The 27,270-nt window shown below is 40.6% G+C and overlaps 1 protein-coding gene and 1 pseudogene across 2 annotated transcripts in view; both read right to left on the reverse strand.

Annotated features, from left to right (window-relative positions):
* PRKG1 (protein kinase cGMP-dependent 1) overlaps positions 1-27,270 on the reverse strand; it is a 949,780-nt gene that overhangs the window by 219,974 nt on the left and 702,536 nt on the right. For both annotated transcript variants that reach the window (XM_087824419.1, XM_016220747.2), the window contains exon 5: positions 20,187-20,250. In XM_087824419.1, coding sequence (XP_087680545.1) covers positions 20,187-20,250 — 64 coding nt within the window. The remainder of the gene's footprint in view (positions 1-20,186; positions 20,251-27,270) is intronic.
* On the reverse strand, positions 9,253-19,730 carry LOC107543244 (G protein pathway suppressor 2-like; annotated as a pseudogene).

Below are 27,270 nucleotides of genomic sequence, written 5' to 3' on the forward strand. Positions count from 1 at the left end.
CAAAGGAAGCATCATTATCACAGTCATCAGCAGTTCCCTGGCAGCAGTCAACAGAGGTACTTGAAAGCTTCTCATTGAAAAAGAAATTCTAAAGATCAGAGAAAGGTCCCCACGATTCAAGGTTCCATAAGCAGCCGGCGTCACCACCTTGGGTACTGCCCTGGCCACATGCCCTGTTACAGTCCCCACTGGGCCTGCACCATTCTAAAGGGGCACAGCTGAGCCCCCGTGGGTTTCCCGAATAGCCTCGCCTCTGCCAGTCCACAAAAAGATAACAGCAAGGTAGCACTAAAATTACAGCTCTGGCCTTGGCTGTACAATGAACCTGGATCCAAATCCTCCATGTGTCACCGTCTTAGGTGAGTGTTCTTGGCCAAGTTTGTTTACCTATAAAATAGGCTTAATACCACTTATTCAAAGACTTGGGTTCAATAAGTGAATCTAAATAAAGCCCTCGCTGTTCAACACATAATGAATATTTAATAAATGGCAACTATTATTATTATTAAAGGACATTTATATGAGGCAATAGTGAGGTATTTTCTCAAATATTGTTTTTTTAAATCACTTTTTCAGACAGTATAGTATACTCTGGGTATTTTTAGAATTACAGAAACAATTTCATTGAATGGGTTAAAAGGACAACATTATCCTCAATTTTAAAAAGTCAACACCAAACCAATTCAGGAAAGAGAAAATGATATTCAGTATTTTAAACGAGAAAACTTCCAAGGTGAAGAATGTAACCAAATGTTTATTTTTAAAAGTGGATTATAATGTTACATTGACAAAAATGATCCTTTCTAATTAGGAGCATGCAGGTGAAATTTCTACCTTAGTCAACAGAGGAAACTTCAGGGGAAACTTTCTCTGCTTGCTGCAGAGAAACCCCGAAAATAACACTGGGATTTTCAAGCATAACAATTATGTACAGTAATATTTTCCTCCTTTTGAAATAGAAAGTGTGAAAACAGATTTTATAGATTTGGATTGAAAATTTGTATAAGATAATCTCACAAATATTTAAATAAGATAAAAACTCTAACAGTACATTTCATAAATGTGAACTTTGTTATTTCACTGTCACTCTTCTTCTAAGCATTTATGGACTATGGTTGATCACATGACAGAATGGAATATGTGAAATACAACCCTTGGTTCTTTCCAAACCACCTAATTGATGAATATTATTTTCTATTGAATTAACCTATCCTAATACAATGAAAGTCTTCCCTTCCCTATAAGAAATAACGGAAACACTTTTAATTGAGTTTCATTATCTGCTATCAAGGAAACTGTATATATATGTCACATGAAACCTCATTTCTTCATTTATAACATAAAAGGGTGCTCTAGATCATTTCTGGGGCCCCTCCCGGGACGTGGGGGAAGGAATTCCAAGATATATTAACTCTTACTGAGGTTGGCAACTCAGTAGTATTTTTATAACTTTATAAAAACAATTTGGGGTCAGCATATTCTCAATTTTACTGATTATTAGCCTATGACTTCCCTATTATAGAGGTGATTGTAATTTTGAGATGTTAATTTGATCCTTGGTTCATCAACTTTAGGGTAATAACATTGTGTGTAATAAGGTTCAGTCCAGGACAATTAGTTCTGTGTCAAAGATGTGCCAGAGGCACCACCAATGAATATTCAGTTTCATAATAGGCCAGCGAACTTCACAGAGGGGAAACCGACTTTACATTCACCATGCTACTTAGGCACACAAGTCTCTGCTGGTGTTAGGAAAGGAATAAAGACATTTGCAATAAGAGGAGTAGCTAGCTCACTAGCGCTCATACCTGCTGCTGGCTGGGGGATGCGGGGGGTGCGGGGGAAGGAACTCCAAGACATATTAACTCTTACTGAGGCTGGCAACTCAGTAATATTTTTATAACTACAGAAAAGCAACTCAGGGACTGCATATTCTCAAGCAAGAATATCTGAACACAAAACAAAATTAAATTAAAATTATGTTTGTCTTTAATTTTTTTTTTTAATAAAAGAAAGCTCATTTAAACATTGAGAAAATCAGTATCATAATGGAAAATATCCTTTTAAATTAAATAAATTTTGGTATGAAAAAACTATATTGTTTTTTCTTATATTGTCATAAGCTCATAATGAGCCAACAGTGGTTACAGGCATTTAAAGCCGCTCTGTTTATAACAAATTTCATAATCATATATAACAAATATTAAAATTCAGGAATGCACCATTACCTCCACACCAACAATGATGAATTCCAACTTAGGTATAGGTAATTTTTGTAATCTGAAATAAATTTAGGCAATGCACGCGTAGATGAGAAAGGGAAGCTGTAACAAATCTAACCTAAAGTAACCTCACAGGGTGATCTGATCATAAATCTCTAACTGGGCAGGTGGTGGGTAGTCATGCCCCAGGCACTTAATTCTTTTAGTAAAAGGTTTATATTCATCTTAAGCAAGCCCTGTCCATTGTTCTTGTGTACCTAGGTTAACACACCTTTGAAACATCAGAGTAATCCTCTTTTACAGCACCCTCGGAGGTATAACTACCCTGAAGGGAGCATTTGAGATTTTGCTTCCTGGCAATTGCCATCAGTATGACTCCAACTCATAAAAATTCTCTAGAGGTTTGGACATTTTTACATCGACATTCAGAAATGTCATCCAGAAGATAACCAGACACAAAAACCCTTGCTCATAAAAAGAAAGTGGTCTCTTAGAGCATGGTTGCTGAGGCAGAGAGGTGGAGCGCCCAGCTGGGGCTCACTGGCAGCTTTTCTGCTCCCAGAGTGCACCCACTGCACACACCACGACGAACTCTGGGCCTCTAGAGACGCTGGCACCTCGGGCCACATCACTCCTTCTCTCCCAGGACCCCTGCCGCAGGGCTGCGGCAACCACATTCTCCCACAGCCCCTTCCTGCTCAAGCCAACTTTATTACAAGAAGCTTCGTGCCGAGACCAGCATCTCCCACAGTCTGTTACATGGTGTTCTGTGGAATGTTGATAAGTAAAAAGTAAAAACTGCAAGCCCAGAAAATGCTCCTAGGTCAAGTTTGGGAAATGGTGCAACAAAATGCAAAAGGTCTTGGTAGGGGCGATGTGTTAGCATCCTCCAAGAGGAGGCCATAGGATGGCTATTTATTTCTCATAAGCATATTTTACTTGGAAAGAGTTTCAGAGGCTCTAATTCGTTCTGTTTCCACTTATTTCAGAATTCAGATCTCAACCAGGTAATGCTGAGAAGAGGTTATATAGTTGGGGTGGAAAGAGGCCCTTTCTTTTCAATACCCTCCAGTTAGAAACAAATTTAACGTAATGTTATGCATGAGGGCTTTGCCTTAGTTATTGATAAAGCCCATTCTTTTCTTCCTTTCTTTCCAGGGCTTCGGAGAGAGGGGGAGAGGGAGAGGGGGAGGAGGGAAGAGGAAGAGGGAGGGAGGGAGGGGGAGAGGGAGACAGGGAGGGGGAGAGGGAGAGAGAAAGAGATCAATGTGAGAGACGCATCAACTGGCTGCCACTTGCATGTGCCCGGGGACCTGGGGGCCTGGGATCGAGCCTGCAACCAAGGTACATGCCCTTGGCCGGAATCGAACCCAGGATCCTTCAGTCCATGGGCCGACACTCTAACCACTGAGCCAAACTGGCCAGGGCAATAAAGCCCACTTTTGATTCATTGATAAATGTTTAGCAATTGGTGGGCAAGTAAAATGGAAAATTAATTTGCTTCAGTCTTCTCTCTTTAGTCTTTTTGATTTATACACTACAATTAGAACGATGCTATTATTATTTTTATCTGGTTTTCAGTGTCTTTACCACGGGGTTTGGCATGCACAGTTTAATTACTCTCCTTGAGTATCAAATTAAAGTAAAAGATGAATGACCCAGGGCAATGCTCCTTCTCAGCAATTTCAAAATAATGGATCAAGTAAGTTAATAGTGAGGTACACATGTGAGGCAGCGACACACAATTGTGCAGGCTACTTCTAAGAAACAGGCTTATTTTTCAAATGTTAAAACCATGTTTCCACTGCCTATCTCTCATTTCAGGTCAGTAGTCATGATGCCAGAGATACCTGGGTGTTGTCAAACAGTGATACTAGCTGTTTGCACATCCAGTGGCAAAGTCACATTGGAGAGGACACGGTCCACAATGTATGACCTAAAATGCTTTGAAACAAATTTGATGACCCTTTAAATCAGTTAAAAACAAAATTAGCCTGGCTAGTGTGGCTCAGTGGTTGAGCATCAACCTAGGATCCAGGAGATGGAGGTTCAATTCCCAGTTGGGGAACGTGCCCAGGTTGCCAGCTCGATCCCCAGCGGGGGCCGTGCAGAAAGCAGCCGATCAATGACTCTCTCATTATTGATGTTTCTCTCCTTCTCCCTCTTCTCTCTGAAATCAATAAAGATAATTTTTAAAAAAAAATTAATGCAGGAGTCTTTCTCCAGAATTCTTTTAGCTGGTGATTCCAAATCATCAACACATTCAACAGCCACCAAACCCTCCTCTTAATAGCTACTGTGTTCTTACAGATAGCTTCTCTTCTAGAGCGGGATGGTAATTGGGGTTTCATAGCTTGGTCCAGCCAGCCTCAGACCCTGACTTTCCCTGCTGAGGGTTAATAACAGTAGCCATAATGATAACAGAACGAGATAACAGTTCTAATTACTGATATTCATCTTAGGATGGTGAGCAGCTGTTAAAACATCTCTTCAGAAGTGAGAGTTCAGTCACCTATCTTTTTCAACAAATAGGAAAAGCTCTCATGCTAATCAGGAAGGAAGACTACAAATTCAGATGTCAGAGTGCACCGTGATTGTGATTTTTCTTTATTAACTTTTTTCCTCTCCCACCTTAAGCTTTCTGGCCCTTAAGCTTTTTGAAAAGCTGACACTAAGTTTAATGACAGGAGCCCCAGGAGGCCTCCTGGTTTCCACTTAAAGCAGCCCCTTCCAGTTCAACAAGGGAAGTTTCTCATCTATTTGCACTTGAAAAATGAAATGTTTCCTCAAAGTTGTCAGGAACGCATATGCCTAGCCACTGTCTACTAGTCACTGTCTGAAAGCACAGGATACAATGACCAGAAAGGGGTCCAGAGAATTAATGTCTTGTCCATCACTTCAAAATCAGCTGCAAACACCTTTTAGCAAATGACTCAACTTCTTGACAAGTCCATCATTTTATCTATGAAATAACAAAGTTGGAATTGGTCGGTGTTTCCTAAATTCTACAGACCGTTTGAGTCATCCAGGACATTGGGAGGGTGGGGGAATGGATTGTGACTGTGGTTTGCCAAACTCAGTATCAGAACCTCCAGGTCAGAGAATATACGATCTGTTTGAGGTTAAACGTGAGAAACCTTTTCCAGGACCCTGGACAGCAGGAGGCAGGACAGTGCTGGGGATCAGGTGGAACTGACCCCACTTCTTGCTAGATAGGGACGTACCCTGCAGAGGATGTATTTGGATCACAAACCAGGAGAGCACAATGCCTGTCAGTATTCCCTTAAATCAGGGGCTGTGAAATGTTTTCTGTAAAAGCCCACAGAGTGCATATTCCAGGCCGGTGGGCCCTGTGGCCTCTATTGTGCCTACTCAGCTCTGATGGCAGCACAAAAGCCATCTTAGACCACGAGTAAAGAAAAGAGCGTGGCTGGCTTCCAGTGAAACCCACGTTTGAATTTTGCATAGTTTTCACATGGCATGAAGTGTTATTCCTCTTCTGATTTTTTTCAACAATTTCAAAATACAAAAACTCGTCTTAGCAGTCCGCCCATATGAAAATAGGCAGTGGGCAGCTTGCTGATCTGTCTTAAGTGGAAATGCGAAAATTGTAAGGTAACATCTTCTCAAATAATAATAGAAGCCAGAATGGACAAGGACAGGAATGGAAACAAGTGTCACTTTTTCAATCCTAGCAGGTCCCCACCTGTCTCAAGTGTCACCAGTAGCCGTGTATCCACAGGAGGAGGGGCCGTGGGAAAGGCCGCAGAGATGGACTTAGCCGTGCCACTTCTGGGAGGCTCTGTTTCCTTAACTAAATAAACGGAGCATCTAGAGCGTGTGAATGAATGTGTGTGTGCACGTGTGCGTGTGCGTGTGCGTGTGTGTGTGTGGGTTGTCTCTGCTGCCAATCTGCACCCTGACCTGCAACGGTATGGTTGCTATTAAAATACAGGTTTCCAGAATGATCTAGTGAGTGGATGTTTGAGTTCTGTGAGTTGTTCTAGCAAATTAATAGAACCTGAGGAGGGACTTGAGGGAAACGCTGATTTATAGCCAGTCACTTGGAAGTACCGGTAACAACCTGAACGTGCGACTGACATCTGAAGTTCAAGGAGGGGGTTCTGGGAACTCCCGTGTACAGGCCGCTTGTCAGAAGCACAGGTGACAAGCTGTGAGCTTCCTGGCACCTGCGGGACGGGGGTGGGGGCAGTGGGCGGTCCCATAGGGCCGAACCCTCCACCTCTGGCATCTGATACTGCTCCAGCTTCACGGTGTCAGAACGGATCCAGCTGGCATCTCAGGCGCTGGTGGGACGGGAAACCGCCCTCTACAGGAATCAGGCTGTGCCCAGGAACCCGAAGGAAATGGATAAACAAATATGGTACACCACAGACTGGAATATTATTCAGCCATAAAATGGACTAAAATTCTGATGCACTCAGCTATAAAAGGGAATGGAATTTGGGCACATGCTACAACATAGATGAATCTTGAGGACATTATGCTAAGTAAAATAAGCCAGCCATAAAAGGACACATATTGTATGATTCTACTTATATGAGGCACGTGGACTAGGCAAATTCAGAGAGACAGAAAGTGCAGCAAAGGGGGCCGGAGGCTGAGGGAGGAGAGGAGCGGGCGCACCACCTGCCTGGCGCAGAGTTCCTATCCGAGGTGATGGAAAAATTACGGAAATGAATGGTGGTGATGGCTGCAAAACAATTTAAAATGGTAAATAAAATGGTAAATTTGTTATATATATTTTACCACAATAAAAATAGATTAAAAATAAAATAAAGACCTGTAAAGTAAAGTAAATCTATAAAGTAAAATAAATACCTGTAAAGTAAAATACAGGTTTCCAGGCTCCTCCCCAGATATATCTCAGTAGTTCCGAGGTGGTGTCCAGACATCTGTATTTTAAGCAACTTCCCCAAGTGAGTCATACAATCCGGTCTATTTCAGAAACTAATGCTGGAATAAAGGTCTAGCACAGATTGAAAGTTCATGGTGCAGTTAGGGTCTAACCTTCTCTAGGGCACTAAAATAACCCTTTCTAGTTGATGCATATAAATAAGTTTTCTCAAGTGATATCATCAGAGAGAAGTACAAGCCAATCTTCACATAAAAAGGTGAGGCAAGGTTGTTGACTATGAGGTCCTGAAAGAAAGCAAAGCTTCTAGAAGTGATACTCAGGGGGTTTGGCAGGGAACTCTTATGCTAGGCAAGAAATATTCAGGGAAAACAGTCCCTAAGCAATCAGTCTATGATGAACTGATCTGACCACAGAGCAGGATGGAGGGATCGCTTCGCTGGTGCTTTGCAAACACTGTGGTGATTCTGAAACACTTGGAAACTCAGTAGCGTGCAGGGCAAGTAAACCCAAAGTCATGAGAGATGAAGAGGCTCTGTCTAAGCAGAGAGGTTGGGCAGGCCACGTGTCTATGACAGCTTTGCTCTAAACAGTGGCGACAGCTGTGAACCAAAGGGCAGCCTTTCTTGGAATAAACTGTTCAACAGCCATCTCTTGGCACAAACAGAAATCCCCATCATAAGCACCAGCCTTGAATACGAAAGGCAAAGCTGGCTGTATCAACTCTGCTATGGGTCACACACCGAGAGAAGCTATTATTCTCTTCGTTACCTTTTCTGTTCCCAAACTCAGACTCCTCTGAGCTGAATTTCTGCTATTTTCCTTCACATTTCTCACTGTTCGTCCACTCTTGTCACAGATCCTCTGGCTCAGTTTTCAATTCATATTTGTCTTTTATGCCAGTGTCATCCTGTAATTCTGATTGCTACAGTCTCTGACCATAGTGAATTTCTTCCCCAAGTCCTTTATTTTGCACAGAAATATATATTTTTAATATGCTCAGAGAGATCTATTGACTTTTGTGATACCTATTATATCATGTTATTAAATTATTAGGAAACATTTTTATGGATTTAACAATAAATAATAGTAATGGTAATAGTCTCATTTTGTGTCACACATTGTGCTAAGTGCTTATGTGGATATGCCATTTAATGTTTAGAAACAGTGGTTTCCAGTCTGACATCGAAAGGCTTGGAAATCATCACTCTCATCTTCACAAGAAAAGCAGCTGAGCTAAAAATCAATAACTTTTCTTAGATCCATCAGAAAAGTAAGGCCAAGGGGCAAAATGCTGCCCTGAAAACTGGAGAGACAGGGGGATACAGAGATTCCCAGGTACCCATGGGGAGCATGGGCCCCCAGCTAGATCCAATACAGGATGCAGCGCTGAAGGCTCAGAGTGGACCAGCTTGGGAGCTAAAAACTCCTAAGAGGCCCAGTCTTGGGGGGGGATTCCCCACAATTTCATGAGTTTTACCCCCAGGAACTCTAACAGGTTTCACCCTGAAGACAGGAGAAAAATTCCCTGTGCTTCTCTCAGGGAAAGAGCAAAAGTAATCATTTTGAAGCATTCTGAGAGCTCTCTGTTCTCTTTAACAAGGTCTGCCTTTGAGGGAAATTATTTTACTAGAGCCTAAAGGGGGTTTTACCAAAGATTAGCCAAACTGGCTGAAGAAAGTACTCAACTCCAGCTCTCTCTAGCCTTTGATGTCGGGGAAGTGAAATACCTAATCCAGGCTCATTAAAAGACTGAGACCAATTCACAGGGCTATGGAACAAACCTTCTACCCTTCACACCTTACCACTTATGATGGCTAATTTTATCTCTCAACTTGACTGCACCACGGGGTGCCCAGATATTTGGCTAAACTTTATTTCTGGGTGTATCTGTGAGGGTGCTTCTGGATGAAATAAGCACTTGAATCAGTGGGCTCGGTAAAGCAGTTTGTGCTCCCCAATGTGGGTGGACATCATCCAACCAGCTGAGGGCCTGATGGAAGAAAAAGGCAGAGGAAAGAAGAATTTGGCCCTTCCTGCCTCGCTGCTTAAACTGGGACATCACTCTTTTGCTCTTGGCACTCCCGGTTCTCAGGCCTGAAATCTACACCACTGGCTTCCTTGGTTCTTGGATCTTCATATTTGGACTGAATTTCACCATTGGCTTTTCTGTATCTCCAGCTTGCAGGCTGCAGATTGTGCATGTGCAGGCCCACAGTCAGGTGGGGGCCAAGATGTGCCATAGAAGCCACCTGAGCTGCCTTGGAATTGCCTATTCTCTGGGGTCCCTGAGAAAGCAGCTGCTGAGCACACCTAGCACCAGGTTGTAAGCACTTGAGCTCTGAACATCTGTTTGACTGTCAGCTGCCATAAGGCTGCCTGTGTGTTTGTGTCCTTCGGGGCCTCCCCGCATGCTGAGGAGGTGAGTTCCTGTGCTAACAGTCAGCCTCTGCTGGGACACAGCAGGTGTCAGAGTGGTCAGGGAGCTCCATTTTCCTTGCTCATGTCAAACTTTCCTGAGCTGCAGGAGAAGTTGCTGCTTTTCCTGTAGGAACAAGAGCTTCTCCTGCAAGTTCAGGACTCGTTCCTTGGTCTCCTCCAGTGACATTCTCTTTTCCGTCTCCTATCCCCCCTTCTCTCCTGCTCTTCCTTTACCCATTTCATCACCGTGATCATCACTCCCTCTTCCTGCCACAGGCACTCCCGCTCCATATGAAGTGCCGGTGCAGCACCCCAGCCATGGCATTGAAAATGTGGGCAGTCTGGGAGCACAGGCATAATGCTGCTGGGGCGCTAGGGCCATGGGCACGCGGTCCTGTCACTGACTGCCAGGTGTTGGACTGGGCCCACTTTCTCTTCGATTTCTCCACAGTCTCCTGTGTGCCTCAGCCACTGTGTCATATCCAGCAACTGGGGCAAATGATGGACGGAGGGACAGAGGAGGGTTGCCAAGGCCAAGTACTAAATTGCAAGTGTAGGAAATTCGGAAGAGGGCTACTAGAGGCGGTTATCTCATTAAATAGGGTAATTGACAACAGTTCAACTCGGCCCAGGGAAGTTATCTGGAAAGTCAGAATCCTTGATTTACAAGAGTTATCCTCTTCTTTAGAATATTTATTCAAAAGTCTGGCCTTTGTTTTATCTCCCTGGGACACATAAAGAAGACAAGAGAGATGGTAGACATACATAAATCTTAGTCCTTCCATATAACCTTCCAGCCCTTCACTCCCACACCTTCTCTGTCTACCCCCTTGATTTTGGCTCCTTGGGGATCCTCTACCAGAAACCTCTGTAATATATTTTCAGAGAGTAGTCATGGCCTCTTGTATTTCAGAATGCATGCCACTATCTTTGACGTATTTACACTCCATTTGTGGTGATAGCATCCAAATGTGAGACCGAACAATTGTGTTTCTTTCACTGAGTCCTTACGTAGTGCATATCTACTGAAAACCTGCGCAGGCTATTCATTCAACAAATATTTATTGGTTATATAGTAAGTGCTGGGCATAATTCCTGCGCAAATCCTTTCCCTGCTGGAAACCGGGAGAGAAGCTGAGACACATTCTCCCGTTAAGGTAGTTACAGAAAACTGGGAAATGGGCAAGTTCCAAGGCACACAGGATCACGCATATGGCTTGCACACTGATTCGCACAACATCACACAAAGCAAAGCAAGAAGGCAGAGTGATGTTACACTAAAGGCCTATTTACAGGACAAAGGCCTATTATTATTAAAATAATAATGTTTAGCTGTAAGTAATAATAGAAGAGAATGGCGGCTCTTCCCAGAGAGCTCAGAGAAGCTCACAGGATCTCATAATAATTAAGGGAACACAGTATAGGGGATAAACAGAGGAATCCTCTCATACCTGCAATCTCATGAAAGCCTGGGCAGATCACAGTTCCCTCGTCACTAACACTGACTGACATCTGATGGACGTTCAAGCCTGAAACACTGCCCGCCCTGGTTCAGAGCCTTATCTATCAGGAAACAGCCTTGCAGCCGCTGCCTAAGAAATGGTGTGATTCCTTCACTGCGGGGGGTGGGAGGGTGCCTTGCTGTGGATTTCCAAGGGGACATGTAGTTTGTGTGGGGAGACATGGAGCTAAAATGCCCACGGTAGCCTCCGCTCCAAGCACAACTTTGGTATTTTTGTCACTAACACTGAAAGCCCAACTGGTTTTCTTAACGTTAGCTTCACCTATGCACTGTAGGCCCAAGTAGGCTCCTAGCTGTCATTGATTTATGTCTTAGATGCCTACTGTGTGCAAGTCCCTGAACTAAGTATTTTGGCAGCAATGCCTCAGACTTAGAAAAAAAAAAAAGAGTTGAAAATCTTCAGTCATGCTCTCTTTTAACCAGAGAAGTTTGTCTGGTTCAGACCAAGTGTTTATCACTATGCTCTGTCACAGGAATTCAGGGCTCATCATGATCGGTTCCAATATCATTAAATGGCATTTTGCAAATGGCATCTCACACATATGCTAAATGCAGGCCACTAATTTATAGTTCTGTACAAATTCAGTTTGTTTCCAAACCCCATAAACGACAGCAAATTGCAAGTACCAAGTGCATTTATAAATTCTCATGTAGCACGCATTTCAAGCACCTTCCATGAATGTTTTCTAGAAAGCTGATTTATTACAGATTGGTTTCCTATTTGCAGAGCACATACATTTTAATGAATTCCAGGCAGCATGGAGCTAAGCATACATATTCTGGTGCTAAAAATGATTAGAAATGTCTTGTTTTGGAGCTTGCAGATAGCATAAAATGGATTCCTGTCATTAATTAAAAATGCTGACTGGAAAACACTCCCAGAAAAAAAAAAAAAAAAGACAAGTAAACATTTCCAGAAGAAAGTGTCTATTTGTAAGAAAGAGTGGGGGGCGGTGGAGATGATTTTTTTAAATATCACTCATTCCACAAATTTTCAAGATGCAATACAGCATAGTCACGAAAGGTGCAGTGCCAGACTGGGTCAGGTAGAATACCTCCCCGTTTACTTAGCTGTATTACCTGAGCCTCAGCTTCCCCAGCTGTAAATTGGGAAAAGTAAAAATATGTAACTCAGATGGCATTAAACAGAACCCCTTAGCCTGTCATAGAGTTAGCACTGGCAAGTGGAAGATATTAGCATTGTTTTTCTCAACTGTTTATAGGTACCCAGTGGAAAAAACATACAATATAGTCCTTGCTTTTAAGAAACTTATGGTTTTAAGAGGTAAATCTTCACTAAACTAAAGACTAATTTAAAGCAATGAACAAGCACTTATTTCATCCACATAATGATAACTAAATTAACCTAAGAGATCTAGGAGAAGAAACTCCCTATAGAGGAAGAAATGAAAATGATTGAGGCTCAGAACTAGAAAAGTCATAGTTGAGAATGTAATTACACAGAATCTCAGAGTCAGGCAGAAGCAAAAAGTCATACTGTTCAAAAACCAAATCAGTGTGCAAGTATCCATAGCAACCTACCTCACCTTAAGGTCACCTCTTCAGAGAGAACTTTCCTAACCACCTCCTAACCACCAGAGCTAAAGAAGCCCACCTGTCCCTGGCACTCTCTGCCATATTACCCTATTTTATTTCCTTCACACTTAGCAAAGTTTCCCTGTGGTATCACATCTATGAACCACAGCAGTTTCTCAGTCTCTGCACTACTGACAGGATTGGACTACTGTCCAATAGTATATTACATCGTATGAGTAAACCACACTTTATCAATCCATTTTTCAGTTGATGGGTATTTGGTTTGTTTCTAGTTTTGGGCTATTATGAATAATGCATTTTTGAACAAGTTTTTTGTGCAGGTATGTGTTTTCAATTCTCTTGGGTAAACATCTAGAAGTAGGACTTCTGGGTCACATGGTAACCATCACATGGTAACCCTTCTAGCCATCACATGGTAACCCTATATTTAACATTTTGAGGAGTTGCCAGTTTTTCAAAGAAACTGAACCATTTTACAACCTCACCAGCAATATACAAGAGTTATAATTTCTCCACAGCATGCCTACACTTGCTATCACCTGTCTTTTTTATTCTAGCCATCCTAGTGAGTCTGAAGTGGTATGTCACCATGGTTTTCATTTTTATTTTCCTAAGGACTATTAATGTTGAATATCTTTTCATGTGCCTATTGACCTTCTGCAGTTCTCTTTTGGGGAAATATCTAGTCAAGTCATTTATTTATTTTAAAACTAAACTACTTACTTTTTTATTATTGAGTTGTAAGTGTTCTTTATATATCCTAGATACAAGTCCTGTGGTGGTTAATTTTATGTGTCAACTTAGCTGAGCCGAGGTGCCTAGATATTCAGTTGAACACTATTCCATATTTTTCTATGAAGGTACTTTCGTGGATGAGATTAACATTTAAATCAGGGGCCTTTGAGTAAAACAGATTACCCTCCATGATGTGGGTAGAACACTTCCAATCTATTAAAGAGAAACAGTTATTAACTACATCAGCTATACTCCCTACCCTGTACTGTGCCTTCCTGTGAGTATTCTGCAACGACCAATTTGTACTTCTAAATACCTTAAGCTTTTTCACCTCTCTCCCCAACCTCTCTCCCATCTGGCAACCGTCAAAATGTTTTCTATATCTATGTGTCTGTTTCTGTTCTGCTTGTTTATTTTGCTCATTAGATTCCACATATAAGTGAAATCATCTGGCATTTGCCTTTCTCTCTGACATATTTCATTTAGCATAATACTCTCGAGATCCAGCCATATGGTTACATATGGCAAAATTTCATTGTTTTTATGGCTGAGTCATATTTCATTGTATATGCAGTGCATATACATTCATCTTCTTTATCCATTCATATCCACGGCGTTAGATGGGTACTGGATTTTTCAGGTGATTACTCTGTAAATTATATAAATATCTAATCACAGGGTTGTATTCCTGAAACTAATATAATATTGTATGTCAACTAAAATTTAAAAATTACAAAGAAGCCTGGCTAGGCGTGGCTCAGAGGTTGAGCTTCAACCTAGGATCCAGGAGATCGCGGTCCGATTCCCAGTCAGGGCACATGCCTGGGTTTTGGGTTGCGGCCTCAATCCCCAGTTGGGGGCGTGCGGGAGGCAGCCGATCAATGACTCAGTCATCATTGATGTTTCAACTCTCTCTCTCTCCTTCTCCCTTCCGCTCTCTGAAATCAATGAAGATATATATTAACAAAGTAATAACAAAGAAAAATAAATTAAAATAAAATAAAACAAAGACCTCTCTTGAGCAAAAAGGAATTCTGCCAGCAGCCAGTCATTGGACTTGAACTAAAAAATCAGCTATACTGTGGTCTCCAGCCTGCTAGACCATTCTGTAGATTTTGAAGTTGACAGTTTCCATAATTACATGAGCCATTCCTTAAAATCAATTAACCATTCAGTCTATCTTTCTTTCTCTACACACATACACACACCCCCTATTGCTTCTGTTTTCCTGGAGAACCCTACCTAATTCAGGTCCCTCATTGCATAGATGATTTGCAAATACAAAATACACCTCATATTTACTTTCATAATAGAATGAGATATAAAAATATTAAGAATTTTGTCTTTACTTTCTCATCTCTCCACAATGCCACGACATATGCATACGTGTGCACATATGTACACCTCCTGCTTCTCACTCCTTCAAAAGCAGCATTTTCCCCATAGAAGGGAAGAACCAAAAGGAACCAGAAAAATCTAAACAGACAGTTAAATTTCAAATTCAAAATAAAGCAATTGAGAAAGAGCAGATTCTTTAAATTCCCTCCAGAGTGGCTTTGAATAGCAAAAGCCAAACCTAAAGGCAGGGAAGAAAAGATTAGTCATAACAGATTTCAAAGAAAACTAAGAATGTCCCTGTCTACTCCATCAGTGTCTGTCCTGAAGACCCCAGGCCTGTTTAGAGTGGCAAAAAGATCACTCCAACAACTCCATCAAATGCAGGAGGTTTCCCCTGTATTACAGCTAGAGAGGATGCACAGGAATCTGGGAAGGCGTAAACATGATATGGAGCCACCATAGAGCAGCTGCACCGCTAGAGCAATGAGGCAGTTAATGAGCCCTGCTGGAGCTTGCAGCAAGGAGGCATGCCTCTGTTACATTAACTGCCTTCTCCAATGATGGCCTCTGGACTGCATAATATGATATTTGCTTCCAACCATATTATCAAGCAATGGTGAGTTGAAAAATGTTTTCTATCTTTGCCTTTTCCTGTTTTTACTTTCTCATCATGTCTCTCTTAAGAATTCAAGAAGTCAGAGAAATGTTATTTGTCTCACACCTTGTCAGGGCCATAATGGTTTAAATATTCAATAAACAAAAACAAATAAATGCACAACCTAGGAACACCACTGGGAACATTATGTAGGCTCAAATGTGTCAAAGATCCAATCATACAAAGTTGCAGACTCATAGTTGCAGAGTTCTTTAAAAGCACTTGAGGCCAAGAGGGTTTTTTCACTCTAAGACAATCAAATCCTACGTTTTAATGAGAAAACTGGACATGAAATAGGTTTCAATATAAGCAAAGAAGTGATTTTAATATGGTTTATTTTTCATTTAAAAATCAGGGGATTTAAATCTCACCTATGCCCCACTTCTCTCGCATAAAGGAAAGTAGCTATACCAGGTGGTGAAAAGTGAATCTGCTGGCTTTATTTGTTCTTTGATCTTGCATTTTCAATAAAGTACAGTTTTCCTTGAGTTACCTATACCTTTTCACCCTCACTGGTGAAGCATAACCCCTACCTAAATTAATTTTCAAGCACTTTTTGTGACATGATACCAGATTTAATTCCGCTCCACTTCTCTGTAAGAAAATGTTTTTATTTGTCAATTTCTTTAAAGATGTTAGCACAGTCCTAATATTTGGGTACATATTAGAAAGAGTTCATTCACCGTGACCTTTCTCCATTGTGCCTGGGTAGCTAATCATTAAAAGAGACTTATTTCTCAGATGGAGATTAACTAAGGGTTATTCCATCCATTTGAAAAATGTAATTCAACTACAGTGACTAATCACATGTGCATAAAGGAAGAAGGAAAGTGTTAGGTTGTTGTAGTAAGGAAGAAGTGATTAAATCTTATCTTATAAATTCACAGTTCTTCTCATTGACCCCAGGCACTTTCTAGGCCCTCGAAATAGACTCCAATACTTGACTAATTCATTTCAATACATATTTTACTGTAATATAAAGGATAGTATAGAGGTTAATGATACCAGCTTATAAAGTCAAAACTTGCTATTCCCTATATTTACCTAAAATTTCTCTTGCAATTTATTTTCCAAACTGTAAAATGGATTCTCTAACAAACCATATCTGGAGGTTCTAAAATGATCTCTGATATTTATTTAGACTTGAGCAGATATAAGAACATGCTACAGTGACCATGAAGGTAAATATTTAGAGAATCAAGTTAATTATTTCAATGTGTCTTGCAAAAACACAACCTAGGAAAATGTTTGGTGATTGTGCTTGATCTAGGTAGGCCTTTCACCAAGAACCTCTTTATATCTACACATATACACACCGCTCAAAGGGACTGGAGAAAACCTGTGTATGTTTCTGAAAAAGGCATGAGCAAGTCAGTATACAAAGGAATATTTCTACTTTGTGATAGAAAGGAAAAAGGGCACTAAACTGCTACACTAAAAAACAAGGATATTATTTCCTGTTTTATAACTTTATAGGGAAGAAAATGAATACATAGAGTCTAGAAATTACAGAGGGGCGCAGGTGGGGGTTGGGGGGGCACTGCCAGCAACTGCTCATAGAAAGGCTTCTTTTTTCGCTCCAGGATAGGATGCCCCAAGTATCATACATTTTTCCTCTAGTCACGTGTATCCTCCTACGTCAATTTATCATATCAATACCATTATGTTTATTCCTCTGTCCATCTAGTTATACTCTGTTCCTCTCAGTCCCTGTCTCCCCTGGCCCCTTTTTTTTTTTTCTCTCTGATGCTGGAAGTATTATTTTATAATGAATATAAGGAATGAAACAGTCAATAAGAAAGTCGGTTTCCATATAAACCATCCAGCCTCGCCTGGGTGACTGCTGCAGCCTTCTCATTGGTCTGTCCCTCTATAATCCATTCTTCTCACACTAACCAGAGATGCTGTTAAAACATAGCTTTGATTGTGTCATTTTACCAGGTAAACGCCTCCAAATCTTTCCACCGGGCTCAGAATAAAAACCAAAGTCCTCATCACGACGGGCAAAGCCTCCTGCCCGCTGGCCTTGCCTGCTTGTCTCCAGCAACCCCGTTCCTACCTCAGGACCTCCTGCCTGCTCTTCTCTCTGCTTGGTCCACATGGTACCATGTCTGCATTTAGATCTCAGCTTCAATATCCCCTCAGCAAAGAGGCCTCCATTAGCAACACAGCACACAGTGGCCTCATCACTGGAGGCTCTTTTCCTTACAAACTTCTCCCCTGCGCCCTCCACGGAAACATATGTTATGGGACAGCAGAGCCCAGGTCCCCAGAGCTTGGAACAAGTGCTGGCACATGGCAGGCACTCCCTAAATATTTGTCAAACAAACAAGGCTGCAAGCTTCTTTGCTGAATGTTAGAATAATACCGGCTTGCCTTTCAAGATAATCGGGGACTCTTTCATCTTCTTGTGGATATTTGTAGTAAGACAGCCCAATTATCACGCACGCCCACTCCCTTTCATGGTATGTGACACTGGTATTTCTTTCGCTCTTCCAAATTTGCTTCACGCTCTCTGATCCATGATTTAATCTAATGTCTCACTAAGTTTATTTATTCAACTCGAGTTGAACACTTTCATGCGCTGGGTAGTATATGTATCTGCCTGCTTCACATTTGGTCTACTTACTTCATTTTCATGTCCTCTAAACAAATGCGTGGGCCACTGCATTCTCTGTTTCCATTTTCGTGTGCTGTTGGTATAAATTGTACTGTGGCTTGCAGAATCCAAACATTAATTAAGGCATCTTCTGATTAGAAAATCTGACATAAAATACTAAAATATTTATTTTCTTTGCTCAGAATTATTTATAGAGCTATGGCTATTGTTTTTGCAAAACATGGCAAATGCTCTCACAGCCGTGGAAAAGAAATGATAAAATGATTTCATGGCTTGTTTGTTGTTGTTGTTTTTGATGACCTGGATTGGGACTAGTAAATTTGTACTTTAGCTTGTTTTGTTTAAAAAAAGAAGAAAGGGGGAAAAAAGGTCTTTGGAGAATTCTTCAGTATATTCAACAAGGAAAGCAAAAAGCAAAGGAACTGGGGAAAGTAGTTTTCCATTTACAGAGGTTTCAGGTACAATGGCTGGCACATTCTGAGAGAAATACAGCCAGTATTTTTTTTTAAATGAATTTTTTATGCTTGAATGTAGGAATCAAATGTGAATTCGGTTTTACTTTGTGTTCAGATATAAGATGAGGGAGACCAATAAATCGTAGGGAATCTCACTCTGATAAGCCTCAAACTAAGAACTTTTGAAGTTCTGCAGATGGTAGATTTACTGGTATAGTTAGTTCCTGGAGACAAAACATTTCAGTATCTTTCCCGTTCATCTCAATTATAGCACAACTCCAAAATTCTTCAAGGTCATGAGGCTAAAATCCATTGATCCTACAATCTCTCACTGGCCCTTGCTCCTTCCAAGGCTCCTCTCCTTGCCCAGTTAAAATTCCAAGGTCAATCATTATAATCCTTTCTACACATGCAACCTCAACTCCCTAACCTCTAACCTCAACCATTCATCTTTTCCTGGCAAAATAACAATTCTGGTTGAATCCAATTCTCGGCTTGCTTGGAACCTGAATGCAGGCAAACAAATGGGGCTGAAACACACACACATACACACACAGCTTGACTTAACTTTAGACAAGCTTCTTCCTGACTCTAGGTTCCTGATCTTCTTTTTCTTAGATCATTTACTTTAGAAAGATTGCAATTGAAAATGCTTAATCTGCCTCTTCAAGATGCAAAGCTTCTCCCAGCCTTTGCCAGTTTTATAGGAGGGGCTTTGCCAAGGACCTAGGAGCTCTTCCTTACAAATGTAATCATAGAAGGAGAAGGGGCCCCTATCTCCCAGTCTCTGTGGGAGGGTAGGAGCCTAACTTCCAGAGGAGTAATTAGCAAACACACATGACCTAGTCCCAATCTCTCTACTGGAGTACTTTTCCTCTGGCTCACCTCAGCACTTAAAAATCCTCCCACCTTTTGTCCCAACAGAGTTGAGTTTTCTGTCTCCTCTACTGCAAGCCTTAAATAAACTCTCCCTGGCCTATTTAGCTTAGATTTGGGGTTGCTAACATCAAGTGGGGCCTGAATGATGCCTGGCAATCATATTGTGTTTTCCTAGTCCATTTACTCTTCTATTTTTCTCACACCACCTCCCCTGTCCTCAGACCTCTCATATCTCTACCCAATCTTCATTCTCACTTGACGACCTCGCTTTCTAGATCACTGAGAAAACAGAAGATACCAGAACAGGCTTTCTGTGGAAAACCACCCCTCCAAGCACCCAGCTGCATGTGTGCCCAGATACTCTGCTTCCCACCCAGTGTCTGCGGGTACCTGAAACCCTATCCTCAAGATGCTGCTGGTGGCCAGCTCCTCTGCTTCAACATTTTTCATGCTTCATAGGTTCAGAGAAAAAGAAGTGTAAGTGACATGTTCACATTTAAGCATATAATGATGTGAGTAAAATATACTCGTGCTGATAAAATATACCCTCAAGTGCTAATTCCTGTTGTAAATATGCTAACCTGCAGCTTCAGAGTGGCCATTACTATACTCTGGCTTTACGGTGACTGAAATGAGACAGAAACATGCCAGCTCCTATTCTGGGAAGTCTAAGTGACATACGACATTCGCTACAATCAAGTTTTTCTCCCTCCATAGTTGATTTGCACATTTCTGACTATGTATAAATGTCAGATGTGCTAAGCTGCCTTTTTATTGAAACCAAATAAAAAGCATCCCGCAGCTTTACGATATTTCAAAGGTCTCCCTGCCGTTTGTAACTCGTCATTGCCCAGCTCTAATGGGCTAGGTCCCATCGGGAAAAGTTCAAGTGTTAAAAACAATTACCTCTTCAAGGACATCAGCAAGCTTACTGAGGATCTCTTCAGGAAGGCTCTGGAATGTTGGAACACTGAAAAACAGAACAGAGGATTCTGAAGGCATGAACAGTGACTTACTTTCATTAAAAAAGCAGTATATCTGAGTGAAAATGCAAACGCCTCCATGCCAAAGACTCTGCAGATGTAGGTCAAAGCAGTAAGTTCAGCATGATTTGATGACCAACAGGGAAAAGGTATGTTTTACGAGAAAGAATGTGGGGGTTAGACAGAACCAAGTTCAAATCCCACTTGCATTTATCTGTGTGATCTTAAATGCCTCAGCTATAGTAGGAAAAAAACAACAACTGTCTCCTTTAGCAGCCTGCTGTCACCAGATTACTGTCAGTTCCATCTCTCTCCCTAGGTCTCCTGTCGCCACGGCTCCCCCACAACACACACACACTTTTCTACGGGCCAACTCGTACTTTTTCTTTGGAATACAGCTGGGTTGATGATACATTCAGACTTGCAAGCATTCATTCAGCAACGTTGGAAGCTTCCTACTCTCCCAACACCTCCCCAGCTAGTTTAGGTTGGTCCTCCTACTATAAAGTCTTTTATCCTGTCCTACAACAGGATATTTGTTACTGGATGTCTTCCCTGATCAAATTAAAACTACACAAAAATAAGAACAATATCTGCTTGTTCATCCCCTGTATTTTTAGTGATTTACAAATAACAGTTCTGTAGCATGTGTTGGACAGAGTGGTGAAAGCATGGATGTGGGAATGAGTCCTAGAACAGTTTTAAGAATCAGATCAGACAGAATGGAGAAAAGAGCCAGACTCAGAGCAGACACTGAAAAATGTGAATTCTCTTCTTCTCAACCTCTTCTCTGATTTTCCCTCATTGACCAGTAAATAAAAATATTGAATGATGTTGAATACATGAACCAACAAAACTTCTTTTATATGTGAAATAGTAATGGCTTTTTAAAAACCACTCTTGAACATATAATTCTTGAAACCCCACTGGGAAATCTAACTGGGATATAGAACTAAATTCTCATTTAATCCTACCTCAATGCTTAAATAAGGAAAACACTCTAAATGAGTGCATATACATTTGTACGTATGGTATCTGACTCACAGAACAGTTCTGGCTTGATTCGAATAGCACAGTGAAAGAATCCATAGCACGGTGTTTGGATATAAGCATGAAAGCCTTACTGTGAATTCGTCTGTCAATCTGATTGCCATTACTTAGTGTAAAGCCTATTGATAAAATCCCCAGGTTTTGTGCAGAGGTATAACAATTCACACAGGACCATCTGTTCCACCAGACTTACTGCTGTGGTCTGAGCCATGTGGGTTTTTCTTTCCAGAAGGCAGTGTATTTCAGCAGCTGGATGGAACACATCACAGCAAGAGACAGGGGAAGGTAGAGGAAACCGTTTCGGGAGGTATGCAGGTTGAAAATCCCAGCCCTTCCTTGCTCTTTTAATGAGCTATATTTCAGTTTCTTCTTAGATGGAAGAATGATTAGCATGCTCCTATCCCAGTGGGAATTTGTGGACAACACAAGCTACAACTGAGTTCTCATTTTATTACAACTGGCTCCCCTCTTTAGACAGACCTATTAATTCTATGCTTTGTCTGTCTATGTCAAGTCATACTACAATACTGTCCTTTCCATGAGAGTTGTCATCCATGAGAAAATGAATATTTGCTTGACCACACAACACACTAAATAAAAACAAAACATTAAACTTTAGAAAGGCATTTAAAATAATCTTTCATAAATTTACTTATTTTTTATTTTAAGCTTTATTGAGGTATAATTGACAAAAAATTGTAAGATATTTAAAGTACACTGTGATGATTTGAGATATATATATATAATCTATATATATATAGATAATATATATATATGTTGTGTACAAAATCCTCCCATCTAGTTAATCTAGTGAATTAACACATCTATCGCCGCATGTATTTATTTTGTGTGTGTGAGAACATTCAAGTTCTATTCTCTTAGCAAATTTCAATTGTACAGTACAGTGTTATCAACTATAGCCACTATGTTTTACATTAGCTCTTCAGAGCTAATTCATCTATAGCTGAAAGTTTGTATCCTTTTACTAGCCTCTCCGTTTCCCCCACCCCTCAGCTCCAGGCAACCAATTTTCTACTCTATGAGTTTAACTTTTCGTTTAGGTTCCACATATAAGTGATTCTATCACTATTTCTTTCTCTGTCTTATTTCACTTAGCTTAACTCCCTCATGGTCCATCCAGGCTGTCACACAAACAACGGGTTTCCTTCTTTCTCATGCCTGAATAATACTCCATTGTATATATATCATGATGTCTTATAATTTTAAATGCTTCAAAGCATTCAGCAGCACTATTACTAATAAAATTTAAGAATTATTTTTAAAAAGGAACACTCTAAAAATTATTGGTAACAATTGAAACACTTCTAGAGTTAACAAAATAGAAATCAATCAGCAGAAAAATATGTAGCTTCACTTTTATAAATTATTCTGAAAACACTTTTGTAGCGATCTTTAAAATCCTTTGATCTCTATTTTTCCAACCACTATAGAAGTTCTCTCATGTAATTAACCTGCTTTCTAAGAATTATTGGTCTGCTGATAGCTTGAACACCAAGAACAAAACAATTGAGGCTATTCATAATTTGCAATTCCAGCCATGAAATACCTTGGTTTAATTGTCCCAGATACATCAAAAGACATTAATAACTCCACTAATATTTCCTTACTGTTCACAAAATATTGTGGCTTAACTTATTTATTCATTAAAACTCATTGAGTGCCTGCTTTGTGCCATAAATTGTAGTTGGTGTTTGGAATTCATCAACAAACAAAAACAAAGATTCCTGCCTATTGTTCAGAGAAATAGAAAAACACACACAACATAATAAATAATATATATTGTACATATATATTTATGTATGTCATACAGTATGTTAGATAAAGACAACAGAAGTTTACATTATAAAAAGCCAAACAGGGTAGCAAGGATTATAATGGGAGAAGGGGTAGGTTGAAATATTAAACAGAACCAGGATGTCCTCACTGAAAATGGGAGAGTTTAGCAGAAATCTGAGAGATGTGAGGGAGATAGTTAACTGGGGAGTTAAAAAAAAAAAAGCATCCAGGTAAAGGGAACTGGGAGGGCAAAGGGTTTTAAGTGCTGAGTGGGATCCCACAGCAGCAGATGGTCAGGGGGTCCGGAATTCAGCGAGCTGAGCAGAGTGGAAGAGTAGTAGCCGCAAGGGGGAGGCGAGGGCGGGCGGCTTACCAAGGGCCGAGCACAGCACTCTAAGGCCGGCTGCAAGCCGAGTGACACGCGGGGCCTGCTGTGACATGCTCTTATGTATGCACGAGAGCCCTCCGCCAGCTCCAGAGAAAATAAGCTGCAGGGGGCACAAGCAGAAGCCGGCAGGCCAGATGCATGACCCTACAGCATGACCGAGGGCTGTGGTACAGAAAGGGTGGACGCAATGGACGTGGCAAGAAGCAGTTAAACTCTGTTATATTTTAGGAGCAGAAGCAGCGTGATTTCTGGTAGGCTTGACATGGGGTGAGAGAGAAAGAGGGGAGACAAAGATGACTCCTAAAGAACCTGGAAAAAAACAGTTTAAATTGTGTTCTTACTGAACAAGCAATTTTTAAAAATCTGCTTAGTTGCAAAGGGTTTGATTTTATCAGGAAGTTGCCGTTTTTAAATATAACCACAGAGTATTAGGTGTAGCTCCATAATTATAAGGCAAGCTATCCCTTGAACAAAGTCTTGAAAGAGTTTGACAGAGAGCTGATGGCTGCCACAGGAGAGAGAGGATAGGGAGCTGGGTGGGAAAGGGGAAGGGATTAAGAAGTACAAATAGGTTATAAAACAGCGACGAGAACATGAAATACAGCACAGGGAGTGCAGTCAGTGATACGCCGTAACTATGTATGGTGCCAGGTGGGGACTAGAGTTATCGGGGGACCACTGTGTAAATTACATAACTGTCTAACCACTATGTGTACACTTGGAAGTAATGTAAAATAATATTAAATGTCAATTGTAACTAAAGAGCAAACAAAAACAGAGGTTCAACAATTCCCTCTACCTGGAGCAGAGCATACAGAGTTATATTAATTATCTTTGGGTAGCATTTGGGGAAGAGCAGCCTGTTTATTCTGTCATAAGAAATAAGCTCTGTATCAAGTTTAATGTCAAGAATATTGACAGTTACTGTTTATTTCTGTGCTAGTAGCTTCTTACAGCTTATACAATTAAATAAAAGCAGAAATCTCTGGCTTACCAACGAAATCAATTTCTATTGATGAAGGATTAAAGTAAGGGTCCTTCTTAACCTCGCAGCTATCAGGTCTTACCCCCTCCCCTTTTCTTTTTTTAAAATATATCTTTATTGATTTCAGAGAGAGGAAGGGAGAGGGAGAGAGAGAAACATCAATGATGAGAGAGTCATTGGTTGGCTGCCTCCTGCACACCCCCTACTGGGGATGGAGCCCACAACCTGGGCATGTGCCCTGACCGGGAATCAAACGTTGGTCTCCTGGATCCTAGGTCGATGCTCAACCACTGAGACACACCGGCTGGGCTGGTCCTTCCCCTTAGTGAGCTCATCAAAAGGTTGCCTGCCCTCAACCTACTTTTCTTCTTAATTGGATCATCATCATTGTTGATCTTGACTGAGTCTGTTATGCAACAGCCTTATAACTGGTCTTTCTTTGCCCCCTCCTTCCTTCACACATCACTGTTGGATTTACTTTCTGTCAACAACATTTAGCCAGTATGGCACGATGGCTTTTATCCTTCAATACATGCCTATTACCTCACCAGATTATGAGAATAATTTATTTTACATATAAAAATATTTTAAATACAGCAAACCATTATAGACGCATGAGGCATAATTTTATCATCTATGTGATAAAATTTAAACTCCTTATGCAGGAAGACTGTAGAGTGATTAAGCATGTGGGCCTTAGAATGAAAGAGAATCAGGTTTAATTACGCTCTGCTACTAATTATTAGCTATGCCTTTGGGCAAGTAATTTAATCTCTCCAGGTCTCAGCTTCCTTGGCTTTAACAAAAAAACAACAAAACAAAAAAAAAAAACAAAACAAAACCAAACAAAAAGGCTAATACCACCTAGAGTTGTGGTGAAAATGAGATGTAAAACATTAAGAAGACACCTGGTACATAGCAAATATTCAATGAACATTAACAGCCACAATTACATGCATTTTTTTTGTTCTAAATGCTATTTTTATCACCTTTAACATCAAAATCAACTTTCTAATGTGTCAGATATGAATCTCAGTGTAGACTCAACAGTGCTAAATATAGCCATTTCTTAAATCAAATTCTATTTGATTTGGAGTATCAGCTCTTCTTTTCCAGTGAGATATTGACTCATCACATCCATTATTTAGCTCTTCCATAACTGTGGCCATTCCTCAACACAGGAGGCATGTGATGCCCAGAAGGTGGGGAGTTAAGTCTCTAATCTCCCTGCTATAAAAGTCACAAAAGACCCTTGAAATCCAAATTGCTCTCTGCTTTTGTGACTACAAAGGAGGAAGGAAACCTTTGATCAAGCTGGGAACCCTGGTGCTTTCCATCAGCCTCCCTTGGTGAGTCCAAGCAGAGAAACCCCCTCTTGGAGAAATATCTCCAAGGTTCTCTTCTTTCTCCTTTTGACTCCAGATCCTCTTTGTAATCACCTTAAATGAATTTAGGCTTTAAAAACAGATAGACGGTATCTTCTATTCTAGAAACTTCTGGTATTGATCAAAAATTCAAATCAAGAAATGCAAAGAGCCTACAAACCTGTCTGGCAAGGGAAAAAAAATGGATAACACATGGGGAAATAGTTCAATAATTTATGTTTGAATAACTGTCCTCCAGATCCATCCCTAACATTTTCAGGGTGCTGATTTCCTGTGCACCCCAGTACCATCCACCACAACCACCCCCCTCCTCCAAAATACACACACAAGCACACTGTCAACATTCAGGCTAGGAGGTGGGAAAATGGCAGGGCAGGAAGAAAGGACCTGGGAGGAGGACGTGCAGACCCTAAAAACAAACTCAGGGCCACCTGGGCTGGAAATTCCAGAGTCCTGCTCTTGGCACATGGTCAGTTGTCAGGGCACATCCTCTTGGTTACTCACCAGGAGGAAGGGCACACCCAGGAGAAGCCAGAGGGGGACCCTTCTAAGTAAGCGTTCCCGGGCAGGTAGCTCAGATGGTACCAGTGTTCTCTGCACTAGTCACTCGGCCTTCTCCTGACCTTACTGAGTGCTTTAAACACTGCCTTTCCCTACATAAGCTTTTTCTCAGGTAAGCTCTTCAAGCACATTCTCCAACACCTCTTTATTCATTTGGCATGTCTCAGGTTAAATGATTCATTTAATTATGGCAGAATATTACTTTTTTTTTTCAATAATTAAAAAGAGAAAATCTATGAAGTCATTATCCCTGCAATTCTCATTTAGACAAGAGTTATATTCTTATCAATTAGGTATCTTTCCTACCATCCTAACTCCAGGTATTATATTTAATAGATGGGTAAATCACTTCAGCTCAGTAAATCTTAGTGTTTTCTTCACTAATATAAAGATAATTCTGGCTGACGCAACTTCACACAAATGCCATGAAATAATATGAGAGAATGCATTTAAAATTGCTTTAATTTCAAATCAGAGCACCAAATATCAGTGATTGACTTACCTGTAAACACAACAAAAATTCTAAAATCATTGTCTTAAAAACCATCTTAAATTTCTATTATCCAACTAAAAACTGTCAAATTTGATTTTAATGTTGTTCAATTCTGCAGATTCACCAGATTTTCCAAAGCAAGACCCAATTACTTAGTCCAGATTCTTGATCAAAATGCCCTAGGCCAGTTGTTTCCAAACCTTAAAGTATTAAAAAGTCAGATTCAAGAAGGCATGGAGTGGGATCCAAGAAATCAATGTATTTTTTTTGAATTGTTATAAAATACACGTAACATAAATGTATCACTTTTAATCATTTTTAAGTGTAAAGTTGAATAGAACTTAGTAC

Source organism: Miniopterus natalensis, chromosome 14 (assembly GCF_054644295.1).
Source record: "Miniopterus natalensis isolate mMinNat1 chromosome 14, mMinNat1.hap1, whole genome shotgun sequence".
Taxonomy (NCBI): Eukaryota; Metazoa; Chordata; class Mammalia; order Chiroptera; family Miniopteridae; genus Miniopterus; species Miniopterus natalensis.